The sequence below is a fragment of the Apodemus sylvaticus genome, chromosome 15 (genome assembly GCF_947179515.1).
Source record: "Apodemus sylvaticus chromosome 15, mApoSyl1.1, whole genome shotgun sequence".
Lineage (NCBI taxonomy): Eukaryota > Metazoa > Chordata > Mammalia > Rodentia > Muridae > Apodemus > Apodemus sylvaticus.
Genome location: NC_067486.1, coordinates 6,604,487 through 6,626,837, shown reverse-complemented (window position 1 = coordinate 6,626,837; position 22,351 = coordinate 6,604,487). Strand labels below are relative to the sequence as shown.

At 45.4% G+C, this 22,351-nt stretch overlaps 1 protein-coding gene across 2 annotated transcripts in view; it reads right to left on the bottom strand.

Annotated features, from left to right (window-relative positions):
- Positions 1 to 8,121: 8,121 nt before the first annotated feature.
- Positions 8,122 to 22,351, bottom strand: part of Tmem50b (transmembrane protein 50B) — a 38,422-nt gene continuing 24,192 nt past the window's right edge. For both annotated transcript variants that reach the window (XM_052158997.1, XM_052158998.1), the window contains exons 5-7: positions 20,268 to 20,360; positions 17,719 to 17,776; positions 8,122 to 9,801 (exon numbers count right to left, since the gene is read on the bottom strand). In XM_052158997.1, coding sequence (XP_052014957.1) covers positions 9,756 to 9,801; positions 17,719 to 17,776; positions 20,268 to 20,360 — 197 coding nt within the window. In that variant the 3' untranslated portion in view covers positions 8,122 to 9,755. The remainder of the gene's footprint in view (positions 9,802 to 17,718; positions 17,777 to 20,267; positions 20,361 to 22,351) is intronic.

The following is a 22,351-nucleotide window of genomic DNA, read 5'->3' as shown; positions in this document are numbered from 1 at the left end:
ATATTTTTCTCCCAAAGAAATGCCTCGGTCAGCCTTGTAAAATAAACAACTAGTTAATAGGATTGATTCTTGTGCTAACTTGAGACTTTGATTTCTAGTCAGAAGCCCATCACCTGTGAGCCATCCTGCTGGGCATGCTCTTACCACAGAGCAGCTGTAACCTAAGTCTCCATCCTAGCCAAGCTCAGCCCCTTTTCTTCTCCAGCTTGTGGGTCCACAGCCATTTTTACATCTTTAAATAGCAGGAGGAACAAACGAAAGAATGGGCAGAAGATATGGCTCAGCAGTTGAGGGCCCGCTGTTCTTCCAGAGGACCTGGGGTTTGGTTTCCAGTACCCACACAAACACCTACAACCCCGGTTCTAGGGGATCTGGCACCCTCTTCTAACCTTTGTAGGTACCTGCACACACACACACGCGCGCGTGCACACACACACACACACACATACACACACACACACACACACACACACACACACACACACACACGGCGAACATACAAATGGACACAAACGTTGCACAAATAAATGAAAATAAAAAATTTAAAGACAACACTTCAAACCACATGAAAATGATTTGGAATCCCAATGTCCATGAAGTTCTATGGACACCCAATGTGGCTCTGCCGTTCACATGAGGTCTGTGGTCCCCTTTGCACTGCAGGCAGATGTTTATACCACCTGGCCCTCTGTGGCAAGCTTGCTGGTCTAGTTAATGACAGATTCACTCTTATCATCAAGGTTTATGATGTAGGGGTTGGGGTCATAAATTATAAGCAGGGTCGGGACGCGCATTCTTGTGTGCACTGCCATAAAGCACGGTAAGAGAAGGGAAGGCTGTGCGCGCACAGAGGTGGAGAGCGCAGGGTTGCTCATCCCAAGCCGATAGGACGAGCTGGGCCAAGCACTAACCTGTAAGGAGCCTCTCTCTTTAAATCACCTTACTTCCAAGCACAACAGATTTTCTTCCTGAATAAGCAAACACATTCCACAATTCCTGTGCCTGGAATTGTCAGGGACAAAACAGAGTGTTCCAGGCATCAGTCTGCAACACGGTATCAGCAGCTTCACACACACACAAACCAGGTCACTAGGGTTTTATTGTTGTCGTTGTTACTTCTCGGTGAGACTTTGGTTACTCGAAATAAAATGTTAATCTGCACATTCACAGTGTTCCTGGCCAGAGGTAAACTCCGCTCAAGGAACATGGAAATGTCATGGGGAACTTTACAGCCTCTGTGAGCTGGGGGTGGAGGGAGGGCAGTAAACCTACATCAAAGGGCTTTCGAGTTTCTGATGACCCAAGAATCAACACTCCCCTCCCACGATCTCTGCCCCAGCATAGCATCTCTACCCCAGCATGACACCCCACAGTGGAGCGACCAACCGCCTGTCTGCACACTCACTGTGGAGATGTAAAACCCCTGTGTGTCACCAGAGCAACTCAAGAGCTGTGTGCTTCCATCTGAAAGCCCCAGGGAGAACATTTCAACCTCTGTCACTGCTACAAAGGGGGGGGGGGGGGGAGGGAGGCTGGCAGGCTCGGAACAGAACAGAGGGCACAGCCCAGTGTGGAGGGGCAGGAGGCTGAGGAAGGAAGGAGGGTCTCCAGTTCAAGGTCAGCCTGAGCCACACAGGGAGGCAGACACCCAACATCTAGCCTCCACACACATGCACTTGTGTACAGATGTACCTGCATGCACACAGGCACGCACACACAGACATCCATACACAAATAAAACAAACTTTAAAGAGTACAGGTATATTTAAGCACAAAAAAAGTCACAATGAAACACATTTTTGTAAGCTAACCAAGAACGTAATTTTAAAAGATTTATTGTTATTTTATGTGTTTCATGCGTATGACTGTTCAGCCTGAATATTCAACTGCTTACCGTGTGCATGTAGTATCCCTGGAGGTCAGAAAAGGGATCGGAGTCCCTAGCACAGGAGTTGTAGAAGATTGTGAGCCACCATGTGGGTGCTGGGACGTGAACCCAGGACTTCTGGAGGAGCAGCCATCTTTCCAGCGCCCCGAAACACAATTTTAAAATATTTTTTAAAATATTCATTGGAAAAAAAACGTGGAAACCACTATATAACTATCCCCTCCTTAAAGTGTGCCATGTGAACTGTGAGTCCGTGTGGGTGGTGTTCGAGTACTTGCGCATGTGTGTGCATAGGCCCAGAGGCCCACCTCAGGAGTCAGTCCTCAGACACCATTCGCCATGGTTTTCAGGAGAGGGTCCCTCACTGACCCACAACTCACCAATTAGGCTATGCTGGCCAGCCAGCCAGAGAGCTCTAGGAATCTACCGTATCCATAGCCCCAATGTAAATTTCACAGCAAAAAACTTTTTTTTTTTTTAAATAGTATTATGGGAGGTTGAAGTCAGGTCTTTGTACTTCCACGGCAAGCACAGTGCCAACGGAGCTACCCTATCCCACAATGCACATTTTATAGAGCTCTAATTAAAAAAAGAAAAATCCCACAGGGCAGAGCTAAAAATATGTTTACCCTAATCCAGTCCGGGGTTTCCCATGCATCGTTGACGGTGTGCTTTTCCTGGGACTCTGAAGGGTCTTGAGTGTTCCGGGAGCAGTTTGCAAGAGCAGGCTGTGTGGACCGCTGGGCTTCAGGTCCTGGAGACAGTCTGAGTCACCTGACCGCTCTGGACCCAATAGGGAACTTCGGAGGAGACAGGCCAGGACTCGTGTTCCCAGGGCTGTAGCTATCTATGTGGAGCAGAAAAATGACTCAGGCCACCCAGAAGCTGGGTGCCTAACCTGGCAGTCATAAAAGGGAGGACGATGACCGGTCGTCACAAGAATGCTGAGGGAGGCTAAGGCTGAGGGGCTCCTCAGCCACTTCACGCCCTCGTCACTCTGACCCCCACCGCACCCCCACCGGGCTACTAGCTAAAGTGTTTGCGACCCCAGAAGCAATATCTAGGGCAATTTCCCGATCCTTCAAGGATACTTGCAGGCGTTCTAAGTTGTCTGTCGGGGCTGACGCAAACAAAAGTCTAGCCTGTGTGGTAACATGACTTCACTCTTGCTCTTTCCGGTGTTTCGCGTGGCCTCCGAGGGCGGAGTTCAAGTTCTGTCTAGTGTTCAGCGGCGAGAGGCTCGGGTCCAATGCAGGAAGTCAACAGTGTTTATTGAGCGAGGTGGGCTACAAAGCAGTCCTGGTCGATGGGACCACACTGTGACGAGTGGCTCCGGGGAGCCTCATCCTGGCCTTGCTCTAGGGACAAAGGTTTGGTGTTCTCTAAACCAGGGTCCACTGAGACTAAGAACCAACCATGGGAGAAAATCTAGAAGCAAGTGTGTCTGGAGTCCCAGGTTTCCTAAGGGGAAAAAAGGAAGTGGAGGATATCTGGGGATGGTTACGGCGACATGTCGTTTAGCCTGATTTCATCATTTCACAATGTGTTTTTTAAAAAACTACAGCCTGGCATGGTGACCCAAGCCTTTAATCTCAGCACTCTGGAGGCAGAGGCAGGGAAATAGATCTCTGTGAGATCCAGGACAGCCTGGTCTATATAGTGAATTCTAGAACAGCCAAGGTTACGTAGAGAAACCCTGTCTTCGTACCCTCTGGATAACATCACTTGTTCATACCTAGTAAGCAAGCGTGAGCATCTGTGAAATTCAGGGAATGAGAATGGGAAATGTGAACTCTAAACATTACACAGTCCGTGCAAATAAATTAGCTCATTTTTAAACAAAAGCGTCATAGGAAGCTATTTCTAAGAAAACGGGAAGAGGGCTGTAAGAGAAATGGTGTCCTGATTTCCTCACGGTAGAGGGTGACTCTACAATGGAATAAGCCTGCTCCACTCCCCTCAGCAACTCTCAGAGGAAAGGAGCTGGGCCTGTCAGCCTTGCGAGTCAACCCCTCTGCTATCTCCTCACAGGGACAGCAGTTCAGGGAGTGGCGCGGATGATTCATCGGCCACAGCCGTAGCTCATTGACCCAGGATGTACTGAGCAGGTTCAACTCGGGCACGGGCACCCCAAGATAGGAATTTCTATTTCCATGAGCTTCTGCTTTAGTGACTGTCCTGGTTGGTTTTGTATGTCAGTGTGATGCAAGCTACAGTCACCAAAGGAAGGAGCCTCAGGTATGGAAATGCGTCCATGAGGTCTAGCTGTAAGGCATTTCTCAATTAGTGATCGATGGAGGAGGGCCCAACCCATTGTGGGTGGAGCCATCCCTGGGCTGGTAGTCGTGGGTTCTATAAGCAGGCTGAGCAAGCCATGGGAAGCAAGCCAGTAAGCAGCACCCCTCCCTGACCTCTGCATCAGCGCCTGCCTCCAGGTTCCTGCCTTGCTTGAGTTCTGTCCTAACTTCCTTTACTGATGAACAGCAATGCAGAACTGCAAGCTGACTAAAACCTTCCCTCCCCAACTTGCTTTTTGGTCATGGTGTTTTGTCTACAACATAAAAACTCTAAGACAAACTGGTCCCAGTTAGTAGGGTATGGCTGTGACAGCCCTGACCGCGTTTTTAGGAGGACTGTGGAAGGACTCGGGAGCGTCAGGCCCGAGGAGCCTCTGGGTGCTATAGCGCTGTGGGATGTTCTAAGGGAGCTTAGGAAATAAAAATGTTGAGAGCAGTGCAGAGGACGGAGACCTGGCTTGTGACACTTCAGAGGGAAGATGAAAGATTCTATCAGGAACGTTTGCTATTTTGGTTTAAGATTCTGTAGTTGTGGTTAGCTGGGGCTGAAGAATCAGCTGTGATTAACAAGATACCAGAACTGCAAAAGTGAAACCTTTGTGTTACCGGAACAATTGATCCTGGTCAGCTGGAGCTAAGAAATTAGCGGTGATTAAGAAGAGACCAACGTCACTGAGGTGAAATCTTCTGGGAAGTGTTTTCTGAGAGCACAGAAGCTGTGTTCCAGAGGTAGCCAAGGTTGTAGCTCCTGCTGCAACTGGACTAGGTCATGTGTAAGAGCCTCCCCGGTGGTATTGGTTTTGAAGGTAGGAAGGGGTCATGCAGAGCAGCTGAGGCTGGGCACTGTGTGAGGCCAGGGACGGCCACCGATGAAGGTGCAGCCTCAGTGACAGCTGAAGCCTCACAGACTGAAGGGGTCCCTGCAGAAGAATTTGAGGCTTGGCACCATGGAGAGAGCAGTTGCAGCGAAGACCCCGGGGTTTGGAAATGGCGCGTTATGGGCTGAGAGAGCAGCAGCGGCAGCGGCAGCGGCAGCGGCAGCCGCAGTGGCAGTGGAGTGGAGCCAGCAGGGCCGAGAGGAGAGGCCAGTCTGTGTGCTACAGAAGGGGGAGCTGGGAAAGGGGCCCGAGCCCTTGGAGTCCAGGTCATGAGTAGATCCAGTCTTGGGGGGCTGGAATTTGCTTTTTTCCTTTGACTGGGCCCTGATTTTTCCCTCTTGAAGCAAGAAACTATTTTACTGGGGCCCACAGATGAGAAGCTTTGGATTTTGTTTGTTTGTTTGAGACAGGGTTTCTCTGTATAGCCCTGGCTGTCCTGAAACTCACTCTGTAGACCAGGCTGGCCTCAAACTCAGAAATCCCCCTGCCTCTGCCTCCCAAGTACTGGGATTACAGGCGTGCACCACCACTACTCAGCGAAGCTTTGAATTTAAAAGACTGGATTTTTTTTTTTTTTGAGAGAAATTGGATATTTTAAAGAGACTGAAAATTTGATGTGCTTGAATTTGTAAAGACTGTGGGACTTTTAAAATTAGTTATGTTTTTAGGTGAGGCTGTGGCTTCACAGTGATGTTCATGTCAAGCTGACACAAGCTAGAGTCATCAGAGAGAAAGGAGCCTCAGTTGAGGAAATGCCTCCGTAAGATCCAGCTGTAAGGCATTTTCTCAATTAGTGATCAATGGAGAAGGGCCCAGTCTGTTGTGGATTGTACCATCCTGGGCTGGTGGTTCCGGGTTCTATAAAAAGGTAGGCTGAGCCAGGCGTGGTGGAGCATGCCTGTAATCCCAGCACTTGGGAGGCAGAGGCAGGAGGACTTCTGAATTCGAGGCCAGCCTGGTCTACAGAGTTAGTTCCAGGCCAGGGCTACACAGAGAAACCCTGTCTCAAAAAACCAAAAAAAAAAAAAAAAAGGCTGAGCAAGTCAGTAAGCAGCCCTCCATGGCCTCTGTGTCAGCTCCTGCCTCCAGATTCCTGCCCCATTTTGAGCTCCTGTCCTGACTTCCTCCTGTGATGAACAGCAATGTAGAAGTGTGAGCTGAAAAGCCCTCCCTCTCCAACTTGCTTTTGGTCATGGTGGTTCCTCGCAGCAGTAGAAACCTGATTAAGACAGTGTCTAACCTTTGCCGACGTTCGATGCAGGGCCGGCACTCACTGAAAGAGCACACTATCCTCAACGTTGCCCTGCAATGGAATATAGCTCACTGCTTAGAGTCTGCTTCAGAGATGCCCTTCAGAGTTTAACAGGCTGTCATTGGAGATTAAAATGTCCAAAATCGAGGCAGTGAGATGGTTTAGTGGGTAAGGGCCCTTGTCCCCAGGCCTGAAGTCCTGTGTTTGAGCCCTAGGCCAGATACGGTGGACAGAACTGACCTACTCAGAGAGTCAAAACATATAAATAATACTAAAAGAAGCCCAAACCTTCACTTTTTGGGGGGTGGGGTAGGGGGGTTCAAGACAGTTTCTCTGTGTAGCTCTGGTTGTCCTGGAACTGGCTCTGTAGACCAGGCTAGCCTTGAACTCATAGAGAACCACCTGCCCCTGCCTCGAAAGTAATAGGATTAAAGGTGTCCACCACCACCACCCAACACACCTTCACAGTTTTAATCAGAAAAGTACCCAAGAGCAATCAGCATAGTACATAGAAGAATGGGGACAAACCTGTGAGACTGGCAGAAACTGTTTTCTATGAAATGTTAAAATCTAAAATGATTCATTAAAAAGACTGCCGTGCTGGAGAGCTGGCCCAGCAGTCAAGGGCGCTGCTGCCCTTGCTGAGGACTCGAACTTGGTTCACAGAGCACACAGCAGCTCACAACCATCTGTAACTCCCGCTGCTGAGAATCTCAGTACCTTCTATCCTCCCCTTGTACTGGGTACACATGTGGTCCATATACATACATGCAGAGAAAAGCATTTATACACATAACAAATATATGTTCCATGATCCAGAATTGACCGGAATGCAGAGCGCACATTCAACCTGTCCGTGGCAAACACTCTTGAGTTTCCTACGTAAGAGGCCAGGCTCCATGGTTAGCTATCATCAGCCTTTCAGCCTTGAAAGTTCAGTTCGTGCCTACCAGTTCCTGAGAAAGGAAAAACAAATCTCACAATGGAAAAATCTTCGCCTGTCTTCATCAGCGACGAGAGAAAGTCAATGAGCGAGGGGCCCGGGGAGACAGCTCGGTTGGTGCAGGGCTTGACAGGCAAGTGTTTGTGGCTGTCTCATCTATAGAACCCAAGTAAGCCAGGCACGATGGCACGTGCCTGCAGTCGAAGCACTAGGGAGGCAGAGACCGCTGGGTCCCTGCAGATGAACAGTCAGCCTGTCTAACTTGTGAACCCTCAGGGCCCAGTGGGGAACTGCCTCAAAAGGCAAGATAGTCAGTTCTGAGGACTGTCTGAGGCTAACTTTTGGCCTCCACAAATACGCACACACACCTGTACACATATGTGCACCCACACATCTCACACACACAGTAACACGGGTTATATGTGGTGCCCATGTCTTTAATCCCTGCACTTGGGAACCAGAGGCAGACAGATCTCTGTGTGTTCAAAGTCAGCCTGGTCTACATTTCAAGCCTCAGAGTAGCCAGGGCTACACAGTGAGAGCCCGTCTCAAAACAACCAAAAAAAAAGTAACCGTAAGGATCTGCTCCAGCACACTCCGACAACATGTCCCACATACAATGGACTCCAGAACACTCTGACAACATGCCTCACATAGAACAGACTCCAGCACAGTCTGACAACAGCCCACATAGAACAGACTCCAGCACACTCTGACAACGGCCCACATAGAACAGACTCCAGCACACTCTGACAACAGCCCACATAGAACAGACTCCAGCACACTCTGACAACGGCCCACATAGAACAGACTCCAGCACACTCTGACAATGGCCCACATACAAAAGACTCAGATTCCACGTCTTGAGCAACAGTGAGACCTTTATTAAGAGAACTGTGTGCAATGTATATGATTACCAAGAATTCTATTAACTTATATCCATGAGAGGATACTAACTTCATCTCTCTTGTTTAATGAAACAACAAATGGAGGAAATCAACAGACTTGGTCACAATTAAAACAAAATTTATGAACAGAGAAGCCACCGCCATCTTCAGTCGGTCGTCAGGGCAGCCCTTCATAGACCTCCGCGTTTCCACGCTGTGTGGAGTGTGGCTTCTCCTTGCTTGTGAGAGCTTCTCGGACAGTGGAGGATGCAGAGCTGGGTTGTACGGGTCACTTTCCCAGCACACCTAACTGTGCAGCGTATGTAATGGAGTATTTATTGCATTAGTTCTAAGAATGGAAATGTGTGGTTAGATTTATAGTTCGCTGGAAGCCAGACCAAGCTGGCATTTGGAGGGACCGATGGGACAGTAATGGAGCAAGAGCATCAGAATGAAGCGCAGGATCAGCAGCCAGTCACACGCTGTGCGTGGTGGGGCCTCTCAGAGAGGCCGGCTAAGTAAGGCCCGCATCAGAAGGTGCAGCACTACGACCCATCCTTACTACTGTTTTACAGCAAAAGGTCTTATAAAGATCCTCTAGGGCGAAAAGTGCAACTCAAAATCTTGACCTAAGGGAAAGGCCCACAGAAATATACATGAGTCAAAGCCGGGAAGGAGCCCGGCGAGGAGTGTGGACTTTCTGCACAGGATCCTTCTCCTTTGCAGCGCGAGAGCAACACAGAAGGGGTCAGGAACAAAGTGAATAAAGCCGCTGACCTCTAGGTCACAGCGCCGTTGGGAAGAGGTCTTTAGCTAGTTATTCTGCTTGCACCATGCATCTAAACTGCGCCTGCTGCAGGCCCCTTGCTGTGTGTGACGGAGGCAAGCTACCCACGACAACCCAGGCACAGAGGGCTCGGTAAGACGGGAAGCACATGCCTCAGCTGCCTACCGTCTTTTTTACAAAATGGAGTTTATCTCTGTGTTATCCCTTCTCAGACAAAAGTCAAGTTAGAGGAATTCTTTGTAAAAGGGGGGCTTTCAAACTAGTCCTTTGGGCATTTAAAAAAAATCTTCATATAAAAAGTCCAGCTCTTTAATACACACAAACATTTTTTCCTTTAAAAAAAAATCTCATTTCTAAGCCAAAATAAATTACACCTGGCAGAACTGCCTTTGTTAACAGCCCAGGGCCTCTAGAGACACGAAGCTGTCTATTCTGCACATTTTCAAACAGAGATACCAGGACAGAATATTCACCTCTAAACACCAAGACAATATCCCTGGCTCAGGATCCACACCCATCTTAGTCTTGGGAGTAACGACCTGGCACTCAGCATCATGTATGTGTACATGTATGATATATTATGTATGTGTACATGTATTATGTATGTGTACATGTATGATGTATTATGTATACATTAACTCATCTAGTTGATGAGAAACCAAGACAGACATTTTGCAAAAACAATTCACAACTCAGGGCACTAAACTTTGAAGACATAGCCCAAGCACACAGGTGCTCCATTTGGTGATATGTAAATTAGACTAGAGATGAAGGAGCTGGGCGGAAGACAACAAGAGGGAGGTGCGGTGTGTGCGCAGTGATCTCAGGCCCAGAGCTCTTCTGTTCTTCCAAATTTGTAGATCAGAGTGCTGGAAGGGATGGTAAAGCCATGAGACACGCGCAAGCTACACAGAGCTCACCTCCTACGCAAGCCAAGCGCAAACTCAGAGGTGCTGCAGAGGAATGCGCTCCTCTGTAACAGACGCTGGGCGAAGGGAAGGACTCCCACGTAACACCTAGGAAAGTGTGGGAGCCAGAGGCTGCCTTGCGTGGTTGGCGCGCACAGGCCACTTTACAGCTCTCAGAGCACCTCTGTCTGTGCTATAGTCACAGACACATCCCAGCACAGACCAGATGTAATTCTCTATTCTTCAGCAGTGACAGTAGGCTCAATCCTGGAATGCACCAGGCCTCCGGCTAAGTGATGGGATAAGGCTGATTCTAAATGAACACATAAGTTCCTTGTGGGACAGAGTCAGCGAGGGTCACTGAGGCTGTCAAAGTCCAACCATAGACACTGCTGTGAAGGAGTGGCAGGAGGTGTCCGTCCTAACAGAGCAGAAGGAGCTTGTTGGGCATTGGTGAGCTTAGCTCACCTCCCCCAGCTGAGCTGTTTTGCATAGGAAACATCCTGCAGAACATCCTGCAAAACATCCCAGGCTTAGTTTGATTCCTGCCTTCCCACCTGGTGAGGTAGGGACTTCCTAGGTGCCTGACCTATGGCTATAATTGTTTTTTCCTGTTCCCTTCCCTGGCCTCTAGTATATATATGTTGCTGGTCTCTCAGCAAAGTTTTGGCACTCTCCTTACAGAATGACCCGGAGTCTGTGTTTTCTGTCAATTCCCCAGGCCTACGCCCAATACTTGGTACTGTGGCAGCGCAGGAGCTGTCAAGTGGAGGTCCCACCGAGATCGGGAAAGAGAGGAGCACCTGACGGGATTGGTCCAAGAAAGGCCGGCTGGCAAAGAGAGAGGAACACATTGGGGAAAATAAGATACCGGAAAAAGTAAAACGGCAGCTACAGGTTGGTGCCTGAAATTGGGGCTTGGAAACAGAGAGACCAACTGAGGTATGCTGTCTTGGGTGGAGATCCACAGGAATGAGAAAAGTTATGTATCCTGCACGGTAAGCAACAGGCAGCATTAATGTTAGCGCTATAAATGTCATCTTTTGAAGGCTGTTGTTGCAGGGGTGCAAAAGGGATACCGGCTAGACTGAATCAGTGTAGGCCTGATGCTGAGACAAGCTAGGGTGTGGCAGCGAATTGGGATGGGGAATTTTATTAGGCAAACTGTCAGCAGTCTAGAACTGCATCAAGCAAGAAGAATAGGGAATAGAATAAAATAAAATAAAGAAACAAAGTAAAAAAACAAACAACAACAACAACAAACATGAATTTTAGAAACATGAGAGAGAAAGAGGAAGAGAGAAGGAAAATGGATTTCAAAACTCTCCTACGGACAAGGGGAAACATGGAGACATCCTCTTTCCTCTATGGACCCTACTGGAGATGCTCTTAGTACTAGTTACAAGTGCTCTTCCCTCTCTATGTACTGTTTGACTTTGGTGCACCAATTTGTCCACGTGTCAATTTATGTCTGTCCTTGTTTTGTTGTTTGTTGTTCTGTTTCATGTTGAAAAGAAAAATTGGTAAAAATTTTATCTGCTGGTGGTCCCTCTCTTGAGCCAATCTTAGTTTACACAGCAGAGGCTGACTTAAGCTGCCCTGCATTTAGCTAGGAGTCAAGCACAGCTGGGGAAAAGCTGCTTTTAAGGGCCAGCAACTTCTCGAGTTCTAGAGCAAGTAGGCTAATGGATGTTTCTCCTAGAGAAATCTCTGCAATTGTACAAAGTGCTTTTTCTCTTAAAATTACAGCTAGGAAAAAAAAATGTTGTTTGGTTTAAATTTATAAGATATGTGTAGTCACTTCATTTTTGTTTCTGATTGGTCTTAAAGGTATAAATATGTTTTGCATGTCTTGACTATAGAGTATTGGTTTATAAGTTATTGGGCATGATTAAAAATTATTACATTGGTAACAAAAAGTTAGTTTAAAACTGGTAACTCAGGGTTGGAGTTATCTTAAACAACAACACATGGCATGACTCAACCCAGGAAAAACAGGCATAATGTTTTGTGTGATTCTTATCCTAGAAATTAGACTTATAAGGGCATGGCTTAAAACAATGTGTCTTTAATGAGGTATTATAAGTTGTACTGTCATGTATTCAAACGTAAGAACTTGCAGACAAACCTGGTAGTGTGAAAGTAATGCATTTGCCATTGATTTTAAAGAGAATAGATCATTTAAAATTGGGTTTTGCTATGCTCTAATATTGCAAGAGAAAATTAGGAAGTATGCTTAACAACTGCCAGTGTACCATTGACTGCAGTTTGCAGTCTGATCAAAGGCTTATGATTCTTAACTTACTCATATTTTGTATTTAAGATGATTTCAAGAATGATAAAAATTAAAAAAAAAAAAAAAAAAAACAGCAGTGGCCAGTATAGGCCTGCTGCCACTTTTTCACAAGATTTATTGGATACAGTGGGAGAAGCAAAATTTAACCGCCCAAGATTGAAAAGGAGATCTTAGTGGGAATTTACTTGGTATTAAACAGGCTCTTTCTGAATTGTTTCAAAAATTTGTAGATAAGACTACTAAAAATAGCTAGTAGAATTTTTCTGGGAACCCTCAAATTTCAGGTTCCTTTTGTTACTTGACCCTCATACAATGGGCAATAGGCTCATATTAGAAAATAATTTACATTTGAGTAAATGCAAAGCTCAGAGCTGCCTCAGTGGAGGCTTGTGAGGCACTGCTTTTGTCTTGCAATCACCACCTAGGAAGTTTCAGGCCAAAACAGCATTACTGACAGATCTGTCCAGGTGTGGTTCAAAATACAGTTCAAACTTAAGATCTATGAAGGGTTAACAAGGCTATGGACAAGTTATGAAGGCATTAAAATCTGGCCTGGCTACTCCATACAAAATTATTATGGAGTCAGAATGTTGTTTTTTGCTTTGCATCCTGATAATTGTAAAACATTTATTGGCTAAGACATTGCTCTAAGCTTACCACAGGAGGACTTAAACCTCTGTTCTCAAGGTAAATGCAAATTAACTGGCAAAAGACAAATAACTTTACAGATAGTAGAGACAGCTACTGTGATCAGTTGTTTACGTTATGTGTTCACAGCCATTCCTTGGCAAAGGGAGCATTAATGTAGAGTCAGCCTTTTTCATTTCCAAGTAAAGTTTTAACATCCTACTCAAAAGCTGTTGGTGTGTTGATAAAGCATTGTTGGTAGAATCATGAAAGTATTTTGAAAAGAATGTCTTAAGAACCTGATAAAACGTTTGTTCCTTGTTTCAATCAACAATCAAATTGGTCATGATAGAGTATTGATACTTGGCCTATTACCTGGAAAGCCTTTTAGGCAAAATCGATAATTGTTATCCAAAAGATAAGTTGTTAAAATTTGGTTCCATGAATGCTTTTATATTTCCTATAGATTTATACATGCATCCCAAGATTATGAGCGGTTTGCTTTTAGTATTCCCTCTATTAATTTTAGAGAGCCATTGGGTAGTGTTGCCTCCAGGCATGGCTAATAGCCCCATTATGTGTCAAGTGTATGTGGCAACAGCTCTACAACCCTTAAGGACAAAGTATTCTGAGATGTACATAATTCATTACATGGGTGATATTCTTTTGACAGCTAGAGAGGAGAAGGTACTTCTTGCAGCTTATGCTGATCGTCAATATGATTTAAGGCAAGCTGGATTGATCATTGCACCTGAAAAGGTGCAAAAAGAATATCCATATCCATGAACTCTTACAAAAAGGAATTCATCCACAAAAATTGCAAATTAGAATGGATACCTTAAAAACATTGAATGATTTCCAGAAGTTATTAGGAGAAATATAAATTGGTTACGGCCATCATTGAGACTTAGTACAGGGCAGTTAAAGCCCCTTTTTGATATACTAAAGGGGGATGCTTTACCCTACTCTCCTAGGAAATTAACAAAGGAAGCTAGGGAATGCTTAGAAATAGTACTAAGAGCCCTTGAGGACGCTCATCTAAATTATATAGATTATTCTAAAGAATTATTGTTTTGGGGTTTTGCCTCTAAACATTCTCCCACAGGTGTTTTTTGGCAGGAGGGACCCATATTATGGACAAGCTCTTCTGTGGCAGCGCAAACAACCAGTATTTGTGGGCCATAAACGAGGACATTCATTAGTACCTGGACCCAGGATGCAGGGCAATCATAAAGCAGATTTATATACTCAATCTCCATTGGTTGCATTGAATTTGGCCACAAATTATGATAAAGCCTTGAATATGCATAATAATTTTAATCATAATAAATTTAATCTTAAGGCAAATTCGTTGAAGTTTCACTGCGATATTACCAGAGAACAAGCTGTGCAAATTGTTACTCAATGCCCTCAGTGTGCTCAGTTCATTTCATCCCCCATTTGGGAGTGAATCCCCGAGGTCTTAAAGCAAATGATATTTAGCAAATGGATGTGACTCACGTCCGTCATTTGGGAAACTACAATTTGTTCATGTATCTACAGATACCTTTTCTTGTATGATTTTTGCATCTGCACATAGTGGTGAAAAGGTAAAAGATGTAAAAAAATCATTGTTTACAAGCTTTTGCTTGCATGGGAGTCCCAAATCAGTTAAAAACCGATAATGGTCCAGCATATACTAGCAGATACTTTGAAAAATTTTGTGCGGACTTTCATATTATTCATACAACAGTAATTCCATATAATCCTCAAGGGCAAGCTATAGTGGAGAAAGCTAATCTTACTGTAAAAAAAATTATCTTGAAAAAACAAAAAAGGGAGAGTTTACCTCTCTGCATGCTAGATTGTCCTTTGTTCTTTAAATTTTTTATTAATAGATAGAGATAAGTTTTCTGCTGCAGACAGACATTGGAAAGGTGCGAAGAAGTCAGAGGGTTTAGTAAAATGAAAAGAGTTATCCACCAGTCCTGATGCCAGTGTGGATAAGTAGTACTGTGTGGCCAGTTGTGCTCTCTAGTAATAGGACTACGGGGAAGGCTGCAGCTAAATTAGAAGAACAGAGTAATGCATTTTATATTAGAGAATAGTTTGTTTTATTAAAAATAGTAATAGGAGTTAGTTAGATAGAGCTTCATTTCTTGCTTCCTGTCTCGTGCTTTGCAATGTTTCCTTGAATACTAAACCATGTGTTTTGGCCCCATTCTTTTCTGTAGTTTGAAAAGTCTCTAATGAACAGGAAGAAGACAAGAAGAAATTGAATTTTTTTTTTAAGCAGGTTGTGTGTATTGACAAACTGCTGAGAGTATGAAGATGCAGCTGTGGTTGTAAGAATTCCTGGAATTGTGCCTATCCCTCTAAATGATGAAGGAAGACTCCCTGTTACCTTGTATCGCCATAAGAGAGACTTTGATATTACTACTGCCCCTGATTAAAAAAGTCTGGGTCAATGGCACTAGGGCTTTTGGCTTGTGGAGCTGCTGCATTGGGATTGTTCCTTCTAAACCGTATGTGCAAACAACAAAACTAGTCCAGAGCAGTAACTAGACAAGTGCTTATGTCTTTAGCACAGGATAATGCATCTGCTCAAATTTGGCTCAGCCTGTATCGAGAATAGTTAGTCTATGACGGGCAACTCCTTTCTAGTCCACACCAACCTAGGACAGGGGCTCTGGGACCGGCAGGGATTCCCAGAGACGGGTAATGGGAGTTGGATAGAAGGTGACCTAAGACAGATGCTATTCCTTTTATAAAATAAAAAAGGGGACCTGTTGGGCATTGGTGAGCTTAGCTCAACTCCCCCAGCTGAGCTGTTTGCCCAGGAAACATCCTGTGGAACATCCTGTAGCTTAATTTGATTCCTGTTTACCTGCCCAGTGTGGTAGGGACCTCCCTGGTGCCTGATCTATGGCTATGATTGTTTTGTCCTGTTGTTTTCCCTGGTCTCTAGTATATATCGCTGGTCCCTCAGTAAAGCTTTGGCATTCTCTTACTGAATGACCTGAGTCTGTGTTTTCTGTCAATCCTCCAGGCCTACGCCCGATACTTAGTACTGTGGCAGTGCGGGCGCTGTCAGAGCTGATGCCCATCTTCCCAGCACTTGGGAGGTAAAGGAAGGAGCATCAGTTCACGGTCATCCTCAGCTATAGTGAGCTTGAGGCCAGCCTAGGACACATGAAACTTGGGCTCAAAAACACTATCAAAACAATACCAAAAACTACAACCCCAACAAACTGCACAGAAAGCTGCAAATGGAAAAAATAACCCCAAACTGAGAAGTAAATAGAAATAGTCAATAAAGTAATACAGCCCAGGCCTTAGATACAGGTATCAAAAAGGCTATAAACAGTCAGAGATGCCAAGGAGAGACAGAAAACACCAAAGACCTGAGCTGAGCTTCTAGGGCTGAAATTCCAATGTGTGGAGTGAGTGATCCAGCTGGACTCTGAGGGAGCTCAGCTCAGGGGTACGCAGGACAAACACTGGGAACCACACACAGGGAAGGAGAAGACAATGGTAAAGCAAAACACAGGGCAGGGGCCTCAGAGCAGGGGCAACTGTGACAAGCACATGGAAGAGCTGGGCACAGTGGCTCCTCCTCTGCTCCCAGATGCTTAGACTGAGGCAGGAGGATCATGGGAAGGATTACTGGAGTTTAAGGCCAGCTAGGCAACACAGAAAGACCCTGCATTACTTGAGGGACAGAGGGAGGGAGGGAGGAGGAGGTGAGGGAAGTAGAAGGCAGGAGGGGAGAGGAAGGCTGGGGGGGAGGGGAGAAAAGGGAAGATGGAGCACAAAAAGAGGAGAGGCAGAGGAGGGGAGGAAAAAGGAGGAGGGGGAGGAAGGGAGAAGGAGGAAGCAGCAGCAGTCATTGTCACCACCTAAGATTACTACAAATGTACCTGGAACCTAAGAAAGAGAAAATGGACTATAAAATATTAGCTTAAAAACCTTAATTTATGAAATCCATAAATCCTAATTTTTAGAGCAATAAACCCCTAGCGTAAGAAACATGAGGAAAACAGCCCCACGCACTGCCACATTGCCATGATGGTGGCCAGTAGCAAGAGTGCTCGGTGTTGAGCTTCTCTGATGTGACAGAAAGATAACCCCGTGCGTGCACAGCTAACCCTCTCACGCTGCACGGACAGATGTCACTGGACAAGTACAGCAGGCAGCTTTCCCCGTGAGGCTCTAAGAAGTTTCTTCTAAGAAATACTTTTAGCGAGATGTTACTTTATACTTCCTTTAAGTTGTCTAGAAAACTCAAGTTCCAGCGGGTTCTGTGTACATTACCTTTTCTTTTTTGGAGGCAGGTCCCACTGTGTAGCCCTGGGTGTCTTGGAACTAGCTATGAAGAGCAGGCTGACCTCCAACTCTGAGTCACCTGTTCCCTTCTGTTTCTTACAAGTGTGCACGGGTTTGCTAAGCAAAGCACAGGCTATGGCTCAACGGTCTGGGCCTAAGCTTTGCTGCACTCACGTGCTCTGTCTTGTCTTTCCAGGAGCTCTGAGCGGCTCGCCCACAAACAGACGAGCACGTGGTACCTTTTAAAGTAGTAACGGACTGAAAGGGGAGAGAGGGCCTGCCCAGATGAATGAGGTCTTGGCACATAGCAGGGCCCTGGCTACAGGTTCCCACTAATGTTCCACGGCCATGACACTCTTAGGATGCTGTTGACATGTCTGTAAACATTTTAGGTATGAGAAATGAGGTGCCTTGGAGCTGGAAAGATGGCTCAGCAGTAGAGCGCACTTGCTGTTCTTGTAGATAACCCAACACCACAAGGTGGCTCAGAGCTCTGCAACTGCAGTTCCAGGAGCTGGTCTACTTTTCAGGCCTCCTCGGCCACCACAGCAGCGTGCACACAGTACACATGGATACATGCAGTCACTCATGCAGACACATGAATTTAATCTTTTTAAAAATCTAAAAAGAAAGGAAATAAGACAACTTACCTAAAAAATATAAGAGCATTTTGAAAGAACACAGCTAGTCCAGGGTAAACATCAATATCTGTGCACAAAGAGAGAAATGAATTAGAGGAGGGGGTGGCAGAGGAGGGAAGGAGAGGAGAGGAGGGAGCAACGGAGGAGGGCAGAGGAGAGGAGGGGAGGGGGTGAGAGAGGAGGGGAACAGTGGAGGAGGGGAGTGGCCCAGCTGGTGCTGTTCAGAACAAGAGCCTGCACACTCTCTGTATGTTAGAACACAGGACAGTTACTGTAATCTTTAAGATGTCTACAATGAAACAATAATTTCATTCCCTAAAAGATTACTTTTACTCTAAATAAATGTCAAAGACCTCTGTCTAACTCATGTAACTCAAAGGTGCCAGGACTGGACACTACAGTTCCAGTGATGTGGAGGCCGCGCAGCAGCAGGAACACTTCAGCCCAGGAAAGAGTGGAAACTGAGGCCACTCTGGGAAACAGTGGGCCACGGTCTCACAAACAGTGCCAAGAAAGCACAACACCTTTCCCTGGTAAGGCCAGCAAAGAAATAAAAAGGAGGTTGGTTGCATTGTTGATTATTTAAGTCTGTTGACTCTGTGACATCATGCAAACCCTGAGTGACAGTCACAAAGGGGCTGCCCAGCTCTCTTCCTGACGAAGCAATCAGCTAACTATCTGATGGAACTTGGGACTTTTGTTAAACTGCAACTACTGGTGTAAAACCACTGGCTACCATAAAGAAACTGGTTTATATTTCAGTCTTTTGAGAGCATAAAAACCAAGCAGCAGGTGGGCTGGAGAGCTCAAGTCCGAGCCAAGTTCTTGGTGTTGAATCCTAACTCTGTTACTAACTGCATAACCTTGAGCAGGTAACTGAAGCTCAGGGTCTTAACTTTCTCATCTGTAGAATGGGCCTTATATCAGGGGACACCCCACAGGAGTGGGAATTAAGTGGGTGACTCTGTCTAACGGCTGCAACTGTACCTGTACCATTACTTGATACCAGACACATACTCCTTATCTAAAATACTTGGGATCAGAGTTCAGTTCTCATCGCTTCTCGGCCTTTTGGCCAAGATCAAGTGCAGAGTTCAGTTCTCAGATTTGGAGATATCTATATATGCCAATACTGGGGTTGGAACCCAAGTGTGACCATGAAGTTCAGGGTTTTTTTTTGTTTTTTGTTTTTTGTTTTTCTGAGACAGGTTTTCTCTGTGTAGCCCTGGGTGTCCTGAAACTCACTCTGTAGCCAGGCTAGCCTTGAACTCTGAAATCCACCTGCCTCTGCCTCCCAAGTGATTAAAGGCGTGCGACACTACTGCCCAGCTTAATATTTATTTTATGACTACATCAGACACGCCAGAAGAGGGCGTTGGATCTCATTATGGATGGATGGTTATGAGCCACTATGTGGTCACTGGGAATTGAACTCAGGACCTCTGGAAGAGCAGTCAGTGCTCTTAACCACTGAGTCATCTCTCCAGCCCCATGAAGTTCAGTTATGTTGCATATGTACCTTAACACACAGTTTGAAAGTGATTTTATAGGAGGTTTTAGTACACCTGTTTGACTACATCCATCACACGAGGTCAGGGGGTCAGGGGTTGACTTTAAGACCAAAACTCAGAATATTTCCAATTTTGGAGCAATTTGGAGTTCAAATCACATTAGAGATGTTCAGTGTATATGTAAATGGTAGCTGCTGTTATAAGTATTAATAGTTTAAGAAGCTATGTGATAAAATCTGAAATATGTCAGAAATGGCCCTGAAACAAAAGAAAGCCCACTTTCTAAGTAGCACACAGACCGAGCACCGCGGCTGGGATCCAGTGAGGCCGTAGCAGAGAAGCCTCTCGCTGTGCACTGGCTTTTAAGACAGGGCCTAAGCAGAGCCGTGACAAAGGTCCCCGACGCTGCACAGAAATGCTGGCCTCGTCTCAGCAAATGCCAACCGTTTGTCTGTTTCTCGGGTGAAGTGAGCAGAGCCACCACCCAGGCTGCCTTTCTGGTTCTTAGTCTGGAAACAAGCTAAAACCTAACTGGTGTTTTACTGCACCCTAGCTTCCTCTGGCCCAGCAGCCCACAGCCAAACACACTTAATTCAAATCCACTCCTGCAATGAAACACTTTGAATATTTAGAATAAATTCAATAAAGAGACAATGAACCACATGTCCATTTAGATCTGGCTTCACTGTACACAAGGAACAAAAAGCTTAACTGTTCCATGTTCTGGGTCTAAGAACTTGGAGCTGTGTACAAGGGATGAACACAGTAGACCTATCTGTGCCTCACTTTCTCCCGGTGGCGCCCAGTGGGCGGCCCTCTAGTTTAAGAACTCAGCTGCCCATGGGAAGGCATTCAGGAACTCTAGAGATGGCTGGAGGTCTGGATTGGTTAGGAGCTATGATTTTCTATGAGCCAACACACTCACAAAGATAGGTTCTATGAATTAGTGTCTTTACCCAGAGGAAGAATTTAACCTAATTCAGTAATCACACTAACAGTAACTCCAAACGCCACACCCCCATAACATAGAGGGGAGTGCGCACTTACTTTGAGTAACATATGCACCAAAAAGAATCCACATGGAGGCGATGAGCGACCCGAACATCAGCATGAAACCAATGAAGAGCCAGACCCGAGCACCTGTGAGGACAGTGGCTTCTTACAGTCACACAGCAGTATACAGAGCTACAGTGTCTTACAGTCACATAGCAGTATACAGAGCTACAGTGTCTTACAGTCACAACAGTATACAGAGCTACAGTGTCTTACAGTCACAGTATATAGAGCTACAATGTCTTACAGTCATGCAGCAGTATACAGAGCTACAATGTCTTAGTCACAAAGCAGTATATGGAGCTACAATGTCTTACAGTCACACAGCAGTATAAGGAGCTATAATGTCTTACAGTCACACAGCAGTACACAGAGCTACAATGTCTTGCAGTCACACAGCAGTATACACAGTATACAGAGCTACAATGTCTTATAGTCACACAGCAGTATACAGAGCTACAATGTCTTACAGTCACACAGCAGTACACAGAGCTACAATGTCTTACAGTCACACAGCAGTACACAGAGCTACAATGTCTTGCAGTCACACAGCAGTATACACAGTATACAGAGCTACAATGTCTTACAGTCACACAGCAGTATACAGAGCTACAAAGTCTTACAGTCACACAGCAGTATACAGAGCTACAGTGTCTTACAGTCACACAACAGTATATGGAGCTACAGTGTCTTACAGTCACAGTATATAGAGCTACAATGTCTTACAGTCACACAGCAGTATACAGAGCTACAGTGTCTTACAGCAGTATACAGAGCTACAATGTCTTACAGTCACACAGCAGTATACAGAGCTACAGTGTCTTAGTCACAAAGCAGTATATGGAGCTACAGTGTCTTACAGTCACACAGCAGTATAAGGAGCTATAATGTCTTACAGTCACACAGCAGTACACAGAGCTACAATGTCTTGCAGTCACACAGCAGTATACACAGTATACAGAGCTACAATGTCTTATAGTCACACAGCAGTATACAGAGCTACAATGTCTTATAGTCACACAGCAGTACACAGAGCTACAATGTCTTACAGTCACACAGCAGTACACAGAGCTACAATGTCTTGCAGTCACACAGCAGTATACACAGTATACAGAGCTACAATGTCTTACAGTCACACAGCAGTATACAGAGCTACAAAGTCTTACAGTCACACAGCAGTATACAGAGCTACAGTGTCTTACAGTCACACAACAGTATATGGAGCTACAGTGTCTTACAGTCACAGTATATAGAGCTACAATGTCTTACAGTCACAGAGCAGTATACAGAGCTACAATGTCTTACAGTCACACAGCAGTATACAGAGCTACAAAGTCTTACAGTCACACAGCAGTACACAGAGCTACAATGTCTTGCAGTCACACAGCAGTATACACAGTATACAGAGCTACAATGTCTTACAGTCACACAGCAGTATACACAGCATACAGCGCTACAATGTCTTATAGTCACATAGCAGTATACAGAGCTACAAAGTCTTACAGTCACACAGCAGTAAACAGAGCTACAATGTCTTGCAGTCACAGAGCAGTATACAGAGCTACAATGTCTTACAGTCACACAGCAGTATACAGAGCTACAATGTCTTACAGTCACACAGCAGTATACGGAGCTACAATGTCTTACAGTCACAGTATATAGCGCTACAATGTCTTACAGTCATGCAGCAGTATACAGAGCTACAATGTCTTACAGTCACAAAGCAGTATATGGAGCTACAATGTCTTACAGTCACACAGCAGTATAAGGAGCTACAATGTCTTACAGTCACACAGCAGTATAAGGAGCTACAATGTCTTACAGTCATACAGCAGTATAAGGAGCTACAAAGTCTTACAGTCACACAGCAGTAAACAGAGCTACAATGTCTTGCAGTCACAGAGCAGTATACAGAGCTACAATGTCTTACAGTCACACAGCAGTATACAGAGCTACAACGTCTTACAGTCACACAGCAGTATACGGAGCTACAATGTCTTACAGTCACAGTATATAGCGCTACAATGTCTTACAGTCATGCAGCAGTATACAGAGCTACAATGTCTTACAGTCACAAA